The sequence below is a fragment of the Phaeoacremonium minimum genome (assembly GCF_000392275.1).
Source record: "Phaeoacremonium minimum UCRPA7 unplaced genomic scaffold PA7_03_scaffold_20, whole genome shotgun sequence".
Taxonomy (NCBI): domain Eukaryota; kingdom Fungi; phylum Ascomycota; class Sordariomycetes; order Togniniales; family Togniniaceae; genus Phaeoacremonium; species Phaeoacremonium minimum.
Window position 1 is genome coordinate 162,008 of NW_006920927.1, and position 15,039 is coordinate 177,046.

Here is a 15,039-nt window from a genome sequence, read left to right on the forward strand (position 1 = left end):
TTACATGCTTGCACTGATCTCCAAAGCATCACCGCTTGCGACCCCTATGCCTAGACCGGCACCGGCAACCTCGTTGATCGTGCGCGCTCCATCGGCAACCTCTTCCTCAAACATTTGTATCATGCCATCGAGATTGTCGTCAAGACTGTCAGCCTCGGGACCGAGACAAATTTTCAACAGACGCCGGTATTTCTCAATGTTCTCACCAGTACCCACGACCCCCAAAGCCTCCACGTAGTCTGCCTCGACTTGCCGAGCCTCCTGTACAAGTTGGCGTAATTCGGTGGCTAATTTGAGTCGTTCCTCGTAGCTGTCCTCTTGGCTGGCACTATCGCCATTTACGAGCATGCTTAATTCTGTCTGCACAGAACCTTCGACCTCCATGCGACTGTGGTGTGTGAATAGTGACAGGACCTGTTTGCGTGCCAAAGCGGCGTCGGCATTGACCTTAGCAGCAACGTCGTCTGGCTCCAGGTGCGACTCTAACTCAGCGACTTGCTGACGTATTCCTGCTAGCTCGGCTTGGGTGTTCAAGAGGATTCGGCGAGCTTCCTTTTCTGCCTCATCCTTCTCCTTCCACTCCTCTTCGTAACTGTGAGCAAGATCCTGAAATTTTTCGAGGACCAAAGGAGTGATGCGGCTTTGGACAGTGTTGGCAGCATCTGATTGATAAGTAGTCGCCATCTTGGTGAGGGGTTCGCCCATGGCATCCCGGAACGAGGTGTGACGTTGACTATCAGGCGCAAATGGACTGCTTGATCGCTGTGGAACAGTGCGGGCCTTCTTGGTCGCATTTAATTGTCTGATGAGCTCTTCTGCACAGACACCATCCTTATTGGGGATATCTGTTGAAGCGCCACGGCCGAGGAGAGCTCGTATACACTTGCTTGCATTTCTTTGAGCTGCAAGATGCACTGCTGTGTTGCCTTCGTGGTCTTGGGCGTCAATGAGAGCCTGGACAAAGTTGGGATCGTGCGTTTCCTGTAACTTGTTCAAGATATTGTCAAGATAGTACCGCGAGCAGCTCTGGCTAGCGACTCGACCGCTCTTCATGACCGCAGCATGATGAATGACGGTGCAACCGCCATGGTCACGCGCATCAACCGTCTCAAAGAGCTCCTTCATGACCTGCGGGAAAGTCTGCTTATCAAAGCAATTGGTGAAGTTCACGGAACGCATGAGGGGCGTTTCACCGCGGACGTTCTTCACTGACAGTGCGGCACCGAATCGCTTGAGTTGTTTGATAACCTCGACATCGCCCATGGCGGCGGCCCAATGTAAAGCACTATGCTGTTCGGTATCAATGACCCAATTTGGTTGGAAGTTGGTGGGAGGATCAGGCCGGATGGCCGGTTGCTCGTTCCTAGAGAGCAGGAAATAATCCAGTAGTTCGTCTCCGTACATTGAGTGTTGTTGCTCAGTCATGTCCTGAATCAACTCCTCCCGCTTCCGCTTTCGATGGCCAGTAGAGTAATGTGATACGTCATGATGGTCGTCTTCTGCCATATATGAAGCTGATGCAACAGTCAAGTTGTCGGGAGTGTCGTCCTCATTCATGATAACATCTCCGTTGTCGTACTCTTCTTGTACAGGGGCTGGATCTACAGATAGAATTAGAACAGTTCACGAAGATGTAACCGGCCGACGGGCGACTCACTAGTCCACTTGGGCACAGCTGGCTTTTTAGGTGCCTTGGGTTTACTGGCATGTCGTGGTGCAGGCGGTGGGCTCTCGTTGCCAGGGACAAACTCAAAGATAGCGCGCAACCGCTCATAGATGTTATTTCGATGTGCAAGTTCCTGGCCGCGCTCGAGTGGTATCCATGTTCCTGAAGAAACCCGGTCATGTCAATATCAAAGAGGGGTGAAATTAAAGTTAGCAGGGTTGGCTCACCTTGATATTTTCCATATCCACCTTGGATTTTCTCGTGCGTATCCTTCTGTACCTCTCGCTCAAGAATTCGGGTTCTGGCAGGCTTGTCAAAGCCAGCAGCCTTGAGGATGTGTGTCGCATTGATCCAGTCATCATGGCGCCGTCGCATTACATGTTCTTTGAGATCGGCACCGAACTGGAATTCCCACACGGGGATCTGCGCAAAGCTTGTGGTCAGCAACTTCGTTGACTGCGTTGAGGCGGACGGAGAAAGGGGAAACATGGAATCAGAGCGGACAGCAGTAGTGTCATGTGCATTGCAACCTTGAGGTGCTCTGGACCAGGTAGCCGGCGGGAGGTGGTGGTAGAATTGATGAGAGTGGAGAGTAAATGATACTTACGCCACTATATGTAGCACTGTAAATGCCTTCACCGGCACCTCCCTTTGCCATTTTGGAACGACGATGCCTCGGGCTTGATTCGAATCTTGGATCGGTCTGTGATAGACGGTGCGCCGTATGGTGCGCGGCTGATGAACAGCGCTCGGAAAGAAGAGGGGGCGCTTAGACAATGCCTCAATTGACAAAATTTCAGCAGTCACCAGTTGCCGCAATGGAAAAAGTAGACTAATGCGAAGTCCAAGAAACAGTGACGAGAAGGGTGCATTGAGGGTATCTCGAGCACAGAGAGGAGAAGACTCCGAGGATAATCTGGAGGAGAGAGACGAGGTTGTCGAGACGGTCAGCAGACGGGAGGCTGCAATTGGAGGAGTGGGTGCGATGAGGTCGATGGGTAGGAGCGAGATGGCCAAGGCAAGGAGGCACGAAACGGACGCGTGCGGAGGAGTTCAAGACGCGCCTTCCCGTAAAGTGGCTCGTGCCACTCGAGTCCCTCCTTCTCTGCCAGGTCTGTCGTTGCCTGCAGACGCGAAATCAATTAAAAAATTATTGGCTGCCTGAGGCCCCCACTACCTAGGAAAGGCCCTTGCTTGATGCCGTGCACAGACCATTTGAAGGGCAACCCCTGGGAGCCACATTCATAGCCCCTGAGGTACCGAGCTACTTGGAAATGTCAATATCAGGTTTGAGGAAGATTGTTATAGTAGAATGTAGATTCCCAAACAGACATCCTAAGTTTAGTCATCGATCTGCACTACACTTCTGGCTTCTGGGGCTATAATTGCCAATCTATGCGGGAGCATCTTCTGTAACAGAAAAACACTCAATCTTGCCATTGGATCATCATCTCGTCGGCTAGGTCAATAGTCGGCAAGTCCACCATGTGCAATTTAGTAGCACCGTACGGCCTCAACTCGACTTCCTCCACCGGCCCGATGCACTTCCTAGCTTCCGGCAGCGGTGCCTTCGCAGGGATACTGCCCAGATACAGAGGCCAATCGATCAGACACGCCTGAGCCGTGATCACGTTCGGCGGTGCGAGGGGTGCCCAGATCGGGTTCGCCAAGGTCCTGCCCGGCGCCGCTTCCCCACTGTAGTGGTATTCTAGGGTGCTCGGGTCGATGGCGTAATTCCATGCGCTGGCGTTTTGCATCGTCCAGTCGCGGGCCTCCGGCGGCGCATATCCGGTCAGCATCGGGGCGTTCGTCCGGTAATCCCAGGGAACCGTGCTAGAGTTGATGCTCGCAATGGAGAGCCCATACAACAGCGCACCATAGTGCACTGCCACTGTAGCGTTCACACGTGGCTCAAGTCGAATCGACGTGCTCAGCTTGTACACTATTTGGGTCGTCCCCGCAGTGGCGATTGGGATCTTGTGCATTCCCGTGACGGTGTCCGGATCTACCACGACCGCCGGGCCATCGGCAACTGAACTCGTAGAGCCTGATACATCAGCCCAATCGGGCACTCGCACGTAGAAGTCAAAGGGTGCGTCGGTTGTGATGTTATATTCGATGGTGAGATCGAAAGGGTAATTTGTATTCGTCACAATGGTGACATTGGTGCCACTCCCCAATGTTGTTGTTACGTTTGCTGGTGCCAGGAGAGCATGGGCAAGACCAGTGGTCCCCACTGCTACGTATGAGGCAGCGAGGAACTTGGGATAGCCTTGAGGATGATTCACAGTGCAACACGGATAGTTGCCTTCAAGTGTGTACATCTGACCAACGGTGTTCACATCTGAGAACGGAGTCTCCGTCAAGTTCCTGCTCCAGGGTTGGGAAGGTTCTGCCATATACTGTCGTGCCCACCAGTCAGGAGTCATTGCACCAGGAAGAGCGTTGTACGCAGCCAATTCAGCTCGGTCTGCGTACCAGTTCTCTCCCAGTGCCTGATAAAGGTAGCTAAGTGAGTACATGACTTCTACGGCTGTGCATGTCTCGGACCTACAGACCTCACGTCAGCAAAGACTTCACATCTGTTCATCTTAACTCACCCTATGTACCCCGCCTGTCCGTTGATGTACTCATCAGCAAGAATCGATCCGGATGCTGAGCCGTGATAAAAGAAAGTCCAGTTCACGCCCTGGTGTGTGAGCTCAACCAGAGACTCATTGCGGAGAAACCGGCGGTAGACAGCAGTTGCCTTGAGCCCTTCTCCTTCGTTGACGCCATGCTGATATTCCCAAGGTTGATAATCGCAGAATGTCCTGTTCAGCTGGTCGAGTTCGCCGCGAGGGAAAACGTCCGGACGGAACCAGTAGTCCCAGTTCACTCCGGCTTCATACAGGTATCTCATGTTGTCAAGAAGGATCTGGGAGTAATTACCGGGATAATAATCGAATAGCCACATGAGAGGGATCATCAGATCTTGGGCTCTCGAAAGTCCCCATTCTGTCGCACCTTCCGAGTATTCGTCTCCGTCATGATAGATGAAGCCCGTGTAGTTATTAGCAAGCATACTATTTATCAGAACAGCAAACTTCTGCATAACGGTGACAATCTTGTCTGTGTAGTCTGGATCTGCTTGGGCTAGCTGCATGAAGGCCAAGCACACCAAGTTTCGCGGCCACATGTTTCGATTTGTGCCCGTCTCATATCCAATCCAGCCATCCTCCTGGATACGCTCGAGGACCTGGTCGGTGGCATTGCGAACTTGCGCTATGAGGCGGGCATCATTGACACCGTATGCGAGCGGTACTATGGCATTCAGCCAGTACGGAAAAGCTTCATGGAGAATACTCTATTCTGTGCTTCCACCGATCCAAGCACTGTCCGAAACGTATTTCCAGAAGTCCATCAAGTGCCCTCCAAGACCATTCGCCTGCAAGACGAGCTGGTCGTGTAGCCATCCCTGAGGCTTAACCTCACCAAGATCCAGGGGATCAAACACAAGAGGCACGACTACCAATCCACCACTTAGCAAACAATCCAGTTTGCTTCACAAATATCTGGGAACCTACGTGGCTGAACATCGGCGATGACCATAGATCTACTTGCGATCAAGGCGCAAGAAGCCCGGAGGAAGTGACTCTTCATGTTGATGGACTAATACCCACGAGCTCGTCCAATCGAGCACGAATAACCCATCTTCTCGGGGTCCCCTCTATAAGAGCCTCTTGGCAATTGAGCCTGAACTTATATGTAGCACATGAACAGTCTGCGGGGCTGGCTTATCTGGCAGTCAACTATGCCTCCCGCGATGCCGAAATTGAAAGATACCAACATCCCTGAACTCTCACGGCAACCTCGGATAACAAGATATGCGACGGATCTCAGTCAACCGCACTGCCGCTCCTCTCGCAGCGGACCACATTGATCGACAAGACGCACTGTTGACGGGGAAGAATGGACCGAGAGTGACCTTCCGTTCTTGGCGGACGGTAGTCCAGATAGCATCTGGACACACGATTCCTTCGATCAAGGAGACTTGAGTTGGATTTTGACGGTGCCATGGGGCGACTTTCGAAGAAACTCGCTTTTGACTTCATTTGAATCATCAAAACTAAGACTAACCGTGAGCATGTGCTGGATATCGTCCAGTTTGTTGATGTGGCACGCGCATTACGCCGACGCATGTGGTGAGGAAGTAAGTATACCACTGTAGTGAAGTGCCTCAAAAAGAAAATAAAGGTATCAGGCTGCGGGGCACTTGACCCGTCGGTTGATACAGCTTGTGCCCGATTGACCTAGAGAAGCAATAAAGCCCAGGTAATCTCAGGCATAACTTCATCTTTTCTCTCAACATAGGTATGCCAGATAAAGAAACGGTAGGCTTAGTTTAGACACATTTATGTTGACTTTCAGTAAAAGGGGTGTCTTCTAGAACCATATTGGGAAAGGATAGCGGGAGCTAAGAAATTCTGGCACGTCCCAGGCGGCACATGTAAGCCACACGCTAGATTCTAGGGCACTCCCAAGCCATGAGTCTTGCTTTTCCTCCATGGATGGCTCTTACCTCCTAGGCCCCTAAGCTAGCTCTGTTGCTGTCATAACAGCCATCATTTCTTGGGTAAGCAACAGTTGTAGTGAACGTTGCTTACTGGTTATTACCTGAGGTTCTTATGCAGAAGAGGATTTCGGTATGGCCTTCACCACGTTAATGCCTTCTACTTCACAACATATCAACTATTGTTGATTGACATATAGGGCTACCTACCTCCGAAGCAGTCCTTAGGTACTTTCTGGGGTGGATTTACAAAGGCGGTAACCTAGAAAGCAAGAGCCACTCAAACTTGGAACCTAGTACATACATAGTGATAGGTATCGGCCGGGTGCCGGAGCGCTTCGGCAGCGGGAGATAGCTAATTAGTGGATCTGATTCCATCTTTAGTAGGTAGAGTGCCGATGTCGAGCCTCCTCCGCCGCCCGCCGTCACTCATGCAGGTGCATGCTCAGCCGCCTCTATATCTTGATGTGCCCTGTTTTATTCACGCGTGAGTTTGCCCGAGCTGATTCTGTGAATCGCCTTACAAATGGAGAGAAAGATTGGTGCACACCATTGAGAAGCCCGAAAGTAAGCACGGCGAGTCTCATGGCAATTGGCAGCAAGCCACCATGACCTCACTGGAGATAACGACCCCGCCCTCCGCCCGCATCGCCAATAACGTGAACCCCACCGCCCACGAGAAAAAGTCTACCGTAGCGCCAGTGACGCGATGCGCTATCGGCGATGTTTGACTGTTGTCTCCTAAGGCCGATGGGGAGCTCTCTGGGTTTCATGATGGGCCGGGAGCGATTATAAGTAACTCACACGGCACGGCGAAACTACTGATATAATCGACCCTCTCCTGTCTTGCCCGCCCCGCCCTCAAGTTCATACCGGTCTGCTCGAATATCTACCTACCCATATCTCCTACCAACCACCAGGCAATCCTTACACACACCACTAGCCATGTCGCCGCTCGTTGCTGCTGCTCCTACCAATCGTGTCATTCTGGGTCTAATGACTTTTGGAACGGACACGGAAGCTGGAGCTCGCATTACAGACGTCGCAGAGTATGGCAAGATCCTAGATCTCTTCCAGTCACGAGGATACAGTGAAGTGGACACTGCACGAGGCGAGTTCTTATTTCCTACAAGATGATGCTCGATGAAGGATCTTAGCTCTGACTATGGCTTTGGCAAGAATGCAATTGCTGACTCTGAATGTTTCAGTCTATATCGACGGGAAACAAGAGGCTTTCACTCGTGAGGTCGGCTGGAAAGAGCGGGGTTTGACCCTCGCAACAAAGGTCAAGTATCCAAATGCTCCTGGCGAGAACACAGGCGACAAGGTCATTGCGTCTGTCGAGACGAGTCTCAAGGAGCTGGGATCTGACTCTGTGGATGTGAGTTCTCAATGCGCTTGATTTATTACTCAAGAACGGTCGATGGCTGACGCTGAATCCGTAGATTCTATATCTCCACGCTGCTGTATGCTGCCCCTTCTAATACCGCTTATCTCTACATTGGCGATATCGCTGACGTCCATCGCAGGACCGTGCTACACCGTTTGCCAACACCCTCGAAGCCCTCGACAAGCTCCACAAGGCTGGCAAGTTTGTCCGCCTCGGTCTCTCTAATTTCACCGCATTCGAAGTTGCCGAAATCGTACTCACCTGCAAATACAATGGCTGGGTCCGTCCAAGCATCTATCAGGGAATGTACAACTGTATCACGCGCTCTATCGAGGCTGAGCTGATTCCCGCCTGCCGTCGCTATGGCTTGGACGTCGTGATCTATAACCCCATTGCTGGCGGGATATTCTCAGGGAAGATCAAGTCTAAGGATATGACACCAGCCGAAGGACGATTTAGTGACACAGCCAAGAGTGGGAAAATGTATCGTGGAAGATACTTTAGAGACAGCACTTTCAAGGCGCTGCAGGTGATTGAGACCGCGGTCGAGAAGGAAGGCCTGAGCATGATCGAAACTGCTCTCAGGTGGGCGGTACATCACTCGGCCCTCAAGGTGAAGGATGGGAATGATGGTATCATTATCGGTGTGTCTAGCATTGAGCAGCTGGACGATAACCTGAACCATCTTGAGAAAGGACCACTTCCCGAAAGTGTTGTCAAAGCATTGGATGAGGCATGGCAGATTTCCAAGACAGACACAGTCAACTACTGGCATCTTAATCTGGAGTATCAATACGACACCAGGGATGCTCTCTTTGGGGCGGGCGCGAAATGAGCAGATGAGAACATTCTATTTCAGGCGACTGCTACACACACCATAGCGATACGGCTAATTGGTCGAGCTAAGCTAAACATCGAGGGTGTCCAGAAGTCCAGGGCCATGCTGAACGCTGCCAGACTTGCTCTTCGTTGCTGCCGGGGACTCTGCAATTCACTGATCAAGTGGCTATTGCTAGATCTGAAGGCTTCAGAGGGGCGAGTTTCTCATCCTTCAATTGTTACTCTTGTGTAACAGCTATTCTTCCTATGGGACGTCGAGGCTCACTGCTTCAACTGAAATTCTAGAATAATGGTTACCATTTTAATGCGTCTCAAGGGTGAATCTCTGTAAAAGTGGTTATCAACCTTTGCCTCAACAAAGGTTGGTCTTGGCAGGCAACATGAATCGGCTTTATCTGAAGGTGTGAATCCTTCTTTCACTGACTCTGTTATGAAATGGTACTCGGCCTGGGATCCTGCTGTTAAATGGCTCAGTCTGCCTCAACCACGTAGGTTCTCTCAGACGTCTCATATCATTCTCGCAATCTTGACAGTATTTGCCAGACCATGCAGACTTCCGTAATAAGCATCCAGGACAGGCCCCTGAATGAAGATCTGACGATTGTGCTATAGTCCTCATCCGTGAAGATGAAGAAGAGAGGCTCGAATCAAGGACCATAGTAGATCCCGGCGCGTTATAGACAATCGTGTTGTTCAGGTCGCTGTGATCATGGTGTTCATGTACGAAAAGAGTCCCAAAGTTCATGATCAGGTGAACGGGGCAGGCTGAGTTCCGCTGTATTTCGGGGACAAGTCGGCGTGCGACAAATTCTCCTAGCTCGTTCATAGCACGCGAGCTGCTTGAACGATAAGGCTGATCGTGATCGCGGTTATGATCATTGTAAGGTCGTGCCTGAACTCGGTCACCAGACCGACCAGGAAATTTGTTATTATGATGAGCCATGGGCAACGTAACGGAGGGCTGCTGAATTGTCAAGAACACTGAGAATTGCACTATGACTAAATGATGTCAATATATAGTGGAACGTAAGATACGATATTCCTTTGGCATCAAATGCAATGAGACTCTCTACCTACACCCATTCGACCAAGGAGCTTATAAACCGGGCAACACTAGAATCTAGAGGAGGCTCCAAAATGGCCCCTCTTAGTTATGTAGCCTATAACAGTTGCAGGGTGTATTCAAGTGACTCAGCGCCATCTTCGGATGCAGATGAATACTTGGAAATGATAGGATGAATCGTTAGGCTTCGGGAGGCTGGGTAACGCGGTAGCCTGCCTCAAGCCTCTTATGATTCCCAGATACTCTTCTTTTCACCGACAATTCTTTTGGCGTTTACTACCGTAATCACAGGCGTTGTATACCCAGTATGCCTCAACAGTAGTCATCTAGCAGGAACTAACAAGTCATTATGACCCTCGACATTCTAACCATAAAGAAATGTCAGTAAGACTTTGTTGGCCGCGTTCAAGGTACAGCTACATATAAAGCACTTGTGGAACTGAGCAAGGCCGAATCAAATGTTTGTATACACCTAATAGCATGCCCAACGAAACAAAGCCTCTTCTTTCTCCTTCGGCGATTTGGAGTAATTTCTGATATTTCTTGACTTAAAAAAATATTATTCGTATACATTAGGTATAAGGGTTTCTAGTCATACTGTACTGTACAAGTTTTGCAACATAGGGGATAGCCATGTCCATGACGTAGTGTTATACATCGTGTTCTAACAAACCTTTCTCGGACCCACTCAGACCAGCCTCACCCGCTGCAGTCCTCAAGAGCGTTGCAGTTGCGAGTTCCTCCTTTGAGCCATATCCACACAGCCGCCACTGTGCTGAAGATGGTATACCAAACCACACAGCATTGAGGACCTGCAATGCCCGCCAAGGGTGGCCACTCGTAAACACCTTTCCGAAGAGTTTTGCAAAGCCAGGAACTGCACCTAAGGGTTTCAAAAGATCATCGACGTAGGGAATAAGATACATTGCCGTTGCGTGTCGTTCAGAATTGACAAAGTGTTTGTTTTGCCAATCCTGAAAAGCCCTGATGCCCTCATACATTTGATCAGGCGGTGGTAGTTGCAGCTGTCCACTGAGGTGTGCAACGACCCATCGTGCTTGAGCGTCGAATGCAGGCGCAGCGGGGCCAACAAGTTCACATAAACCCATCATGTACAAGTTCGGGTACTTCGGCGGTACGATCAACTTGTAAAGATCTATCTTGTTCGGTGGCGTGTTGGGCCCGCGGGCGACGTCAGTTGGAAGGAACGGGAATTCGAATTGGTTGTAACCAGTGCACGAGATGACGACATCTACATCGAGATATTTGCCGTTGCTCAGATGTAATCCGCTCTCAGCGAATGACTCTATCCCCGCTCGTTGGATTGTGATGAGACCAGTGCGTATCTTCTCCAAGAAATCACTTCTCAACGTTGGATTTTGTTCAAGGACCTTGTGGTCCGGCCTCATGTCCTTCGGAGGTTTTCCGTCAATGAAGAACAGAAGTTGAGTCTGAAGCCACATAGAAATGCTCTCAGGCAACCATACTTGGCTTGCGCGATCTAAAGCAGTCAGAAACTAGTTATTTCACTCCCAAAAGCAAAGACTCACTATCCCAAGCTTCGACAGGCTTCCCTAATGCATAACGCGGTAGAACCCAACCCCCACGCTTCGTGACAAGATGGAGCTCTGTTGCCTGAGGAGCGATTTCGCAGGCGATGTCGACAGCTGAGCTACCGAAGCCAATCAATGCCACTCTTTTCCCTTCGAACGGACTAGGTCGGCGATAGTAATGACTGTGAAGAAAATGTCCTTTGAATTTCTCAAGGCCCTTGAAATCTGGGGTGTATGGTGTGGATAAATGACCAATGCATGTGAAGACAACGCCGAACTCGAGGTCCTCAGCATCTTTCCCATCTTCTTGGATCCGTACGCTCCAGGTTGCATCCGGTTTAGGTTTGCACTCAAGCACCTTTGTTCGCAATCGAATGTGCTTTTTCAGCTTGAAGTGGTCGGCATACTCATGAATGTACTGTAGCTGCAGCCGGTGCGAGAAGTAGTCTCCGTAGCGAGCAGGATCCAACGGGAAGTCTGGAAAACTGGAGGAATCACGGCATGAATTGAGAATGACCCCGGCATACATGGAAGACTGCACTTTCGGGTCCGAGGCATCTTCCTGGTAGGCCCATTGACCGCCTATCTCAGGTCGAGCCTCAAAGCAGTGAACATCGAAACCTTCCGACAAACATTCCTTGATCGTTGCCAGCCCGGCGAGTCCTGCGACTAGATGTTAGTATTGCTAGCGCACCGAGGGTACTAGACATTGCAGCTGAGGCCGGCACTGCAACGCCCTAAAGGTGATTGCCAATGGGTTCATTGGGATGAGGCGACATACCAGCTCCAATCACGCATATCCTAGGTCTTTCAGACATTTCCATGCTCGCAATCAGTCCTCGCATTTATGTTAGAGTGAGACGAGCTACTTCGCATGTGTCCTATAAAGCTTTGAGAAGAAGCATGGTGTGCTGTGCCACATGTGCCATATTGTTTTCACCCCTTAAAACCCAGCGGGTCCTGCGCGTATCCTCGCGTCAGCGAATGAACCCTACGACGGGGATCTTTAGCGAAATCAGGCTAGCATTAGCCTAATTGCTGAACCATGATGATAGAAACATTCGAGACTTATGGTGCTATTTTCCTTCTGCCAAAACTAATAAATGAGGGAATGATATCTATTGATCGGTCATGCTTCAAATGCTGACCAGTAAACTCTATGGGGTGAATCTTGGTACTTGCTGCCCAAATGCTTGAAAGAACGTCATTTTACTCGCCAGCCAGGGGTAACAAATGTTAGTGCACCCACCATGGGCGAATGCTGGTAGAGACATGTCATTCTTGTATAACACACCTATGTCAAAAGTGATAGAAAACTATCTTTGTCCGGTAACGTTATCGATCATGTAGAAGTCCTAGAACGGATGCCTTGGTCCCTTGCGTTGGTGGCGATCAGGCCAAACAGCGACACACTAGTGACACGGGATTAGCTCAACCACGAACAAGCATGAGACCGAATTTTGCTTGGGTAGCTGGATGAGTCAGTCACTTGCAACCGTTTCAAGTATCTCCGCGCTGCCGGGCCTTGCATCATAAAATAAGCAACACTGACAGACTCCTTAACGCGCTGGAACAGAGAAAGCTTACCCCAGCATGGTTTCACGATCCCATATACGTCAAATGAATGTAAAGTCAATCTCGGACAAACTTATTTCAATTGACGATGTCAGTAGACACATGTATTCTAGCCAGTTGATCATTTATTGTCCATCCAACCAGCAACCCTGTTCATGATGAATATTTTTCGAGGTTTCACAACAAGTGCTTCCTGCTCTGCGATCTTGAACAACTCAGCCATGTGTGGGTCTTTCCTATGTTCCTCTAAAGTCTGTGTATTCTCATATCTAGATCATTTAGAATCGCAAGTTATGGTTCACGGTTGAAGACAAAGGACTCACTTCTCAAAGAAAATGAAGACGGGCTCATTATCCTCGACTGACTCATAACAGGCATACCTGATGATCACGTCACTGTGTGCCTTGACCTTATCGCAAAGATCAACAAGAAGCTCCCTAACCTAGAGCTTAAAGTCAGTCTTCACTTTATGATTAGATCGTCATACTCGCCCTTGTTATTTTTGAGGGATCCGGGTAAATAAAGACGCTCATTTCAATGGCCCCAGACATTTCCGTTTGCAGTTCAAGTCTGCGTAGGATTTTCAAAATTGCGATACTGATGATCTTGATAGCACTTGCATTACATGAAGCGAGTCTGTGGGCATGGAATAGATCATTTTATACCGCGAAGAAATTGGGAAATCGTCGATTACAAATAGATGATGGAATCATGTCACATCACATACGGCTTAGTGGTTGCGCTAATGCCTCCTGAGGTCGCAATCGCGGAGAGTTCAGAATCCTCATCCACCGCCGACGGTACTACCGTAATGAGCAAGGCGTATTGACACTACTATTAGATGGGGGAACATGCGGAATAAACGCTGTAGCCTTGGTAGTCACAAAGTATATTTAAGTAAACACCGGAATGAATGTGTTTACTATTTATATTCAATCGTTGCCTCCTACCATGGATATTGTCAGCACAGACACTGTGCAATATAACACGCGGTTTCGCGCTGAGAGGGAACCTATATGGTAAGTGTAAAAAGTATCTGCGGCAGATGGTAAAGATCGATAATAGAGATATCGAGCAATTCAAATTATGAGCTATCTATGCATATGCTTTCATGGACACATTATTAATTGAGCACTCCGTCGTCCAATGACCCATGTAGAACCTCTCTCAATATTGGTAATTCAGATACTCGTCTGGAACGACCGGCCAGGCATCTATACCATCTTGTATTATCATAGACATACCGCCTAGCAGATGAGACTGGATATGACAATGAAGAAGCCATGCGCCTGGATTTTCGACATGATAACGAACGACCATCCATGCCGGAGCCATAATTGCATTTGGAGTGGCTAGGCCGTCCCTTCTTGGCGGATCAATAAGGTTAAAGTTATCCGGAACTGCTTTTATAGCTTCATCAACCGATGTCCAGTTCCATGTACCCGTACCAGATCCAATTTCGAACATTTTGTTTCCATGTTTATGAATCGGATGCGGAGGCATTGGGAAGGTTGCTGTAATAAATACCAGATCAATCCAAGTGTTGTTCTTCGTTGTTATTGTGATGTTGTTGCTGATGTAGGGTTCAGGCTCGAATAATAGAGGCTTTTCGGTGTCGATCTGCATGGGATAGATAGACTCATTCAAAGCCCAGTTATAAGCTCTACCGGCAACTCTCATATAGATGAGATAGGTCTGATCTGCGGTTTGCGATACTGGAACTGGTGAAAATGCTTTCATTAAGGCCTGGTCAAAGAACACCACATTTTCCGTGACATTGTTGCCTTTATCGTCGAGCCAGGGAGTGGAGGTTCTGTTCTGTGGCACGCTGCCTTTCTCACGGAAGGACAGGATGGCCTCATTTGCCATCATTTGAGCCGTTGTTAGTGATGCTTGACGGATGAGGTAGTCGCCCGGAGTTTCCAGCTTGAGAAGAACCGAATATCTATCTCCGTTCGTAATGGCGATAGCATTGACTAGTGTAGGCTCAATATATTCTCCGTCAACTGCGTAGACATACATGACTTGCTCATCAATTGAGAAAGCTGCTGTCTGGAGACCATAGGTACCAATGATGTCAAGAGCTACCCATTTCTCCTTTTCGCATGACTTCTTTGTGACTTCAATAGTCGCGTATGAGCCCTCTGTAGACTCGCAAGTATTGAAAACCGAATCGGGAATAGCGGATAGATTCGTAGAGAAACCAGGTCCCAATGTAGCAACTAGAGCTTCGGCAGGCAGGCAGCTATATGAACGTCAGATTGTGATTCTTGGGTAATACACGAAGACTACATACCCCTTATCGGTGAGCGTGGTTAGATTGACCAAAGCCAGGAGTTGCTTTTGCGCTGGATCGAGTAAGGATTGGATTTTGTCTTGACCGAAGCAGTTGACACGACC

The 15,039-nt window shown here is 49.3% G+C and overlaps 3 protein-coding genes across 3 annotated transcripts; 1 reads left to right on the forward strand and 2 right to left on the reverse strand.

Annotated features, from left to right (window-relative positions):
• Window positions 1–2,324, reverse strand: UCRPA7_276 (putative transcription factor mbp1 protein; the record flags this gene model as incomplete). Its single annotated transcript, XM_007912873.1, has 4 exons — window positions 1–1,601; window positions 1,658–1,828; window positions 1,894–2,089; window positions 2,274–2,324. 4 exons carry the CDS (start codon window positions 2,322–2,324, stop codon window positions 1–3), a joined length of 2,019 nt encoding a protein of 672 aa, XP_007911064.1.
• A 769-nt stretch (window positions 2,325–3,093) lies between these two features.
• UCRPA7_277 (putative six-hairpin glycosidase-like protein) lies at window positions 3,094–5,257 on the reverse strand (the record flags this gene model as incomplete). The annotated part of the gene is made up of 4 exons (XM_007912874.1): window positions 3,094–4,216; window positions 4,267–4,969; window positions 5,042–5,173; window positions 5,233–5,257. 4 exons carry the CDS (start codon window positions 5,255–5,257, stop codon window positions 3,094–3,096), a joined length of 1,983 nt encoding a protein of 660 aa, XP_007911065.1.
• A 1,906-nt stretch (window positions 5,258–7,163) lies between these two features.
• Window positions 7,164–8,443, forward strand: UCRPA7_278 (putative aflatoxin b1 aldehyde reductase member 2 protein; the record flags this gene model as incomplete). Its single annotated transcript, XM_007912875.1, has 3 exons — window positions 7,164–7,308; window positions 7,427–7,599; window positions 7,748–8,443. The coding sequence occupies 3 exons, from the start codon at window positions 7,164–7,166 to the stop codon at window positions 8,441–8,443; spliced, it is 1,014 nt and encodes a 337-aa protein (XP_007911066.1).
• Window positions 8,444–15,039: the final 6,596 nt, after the last annotated feature.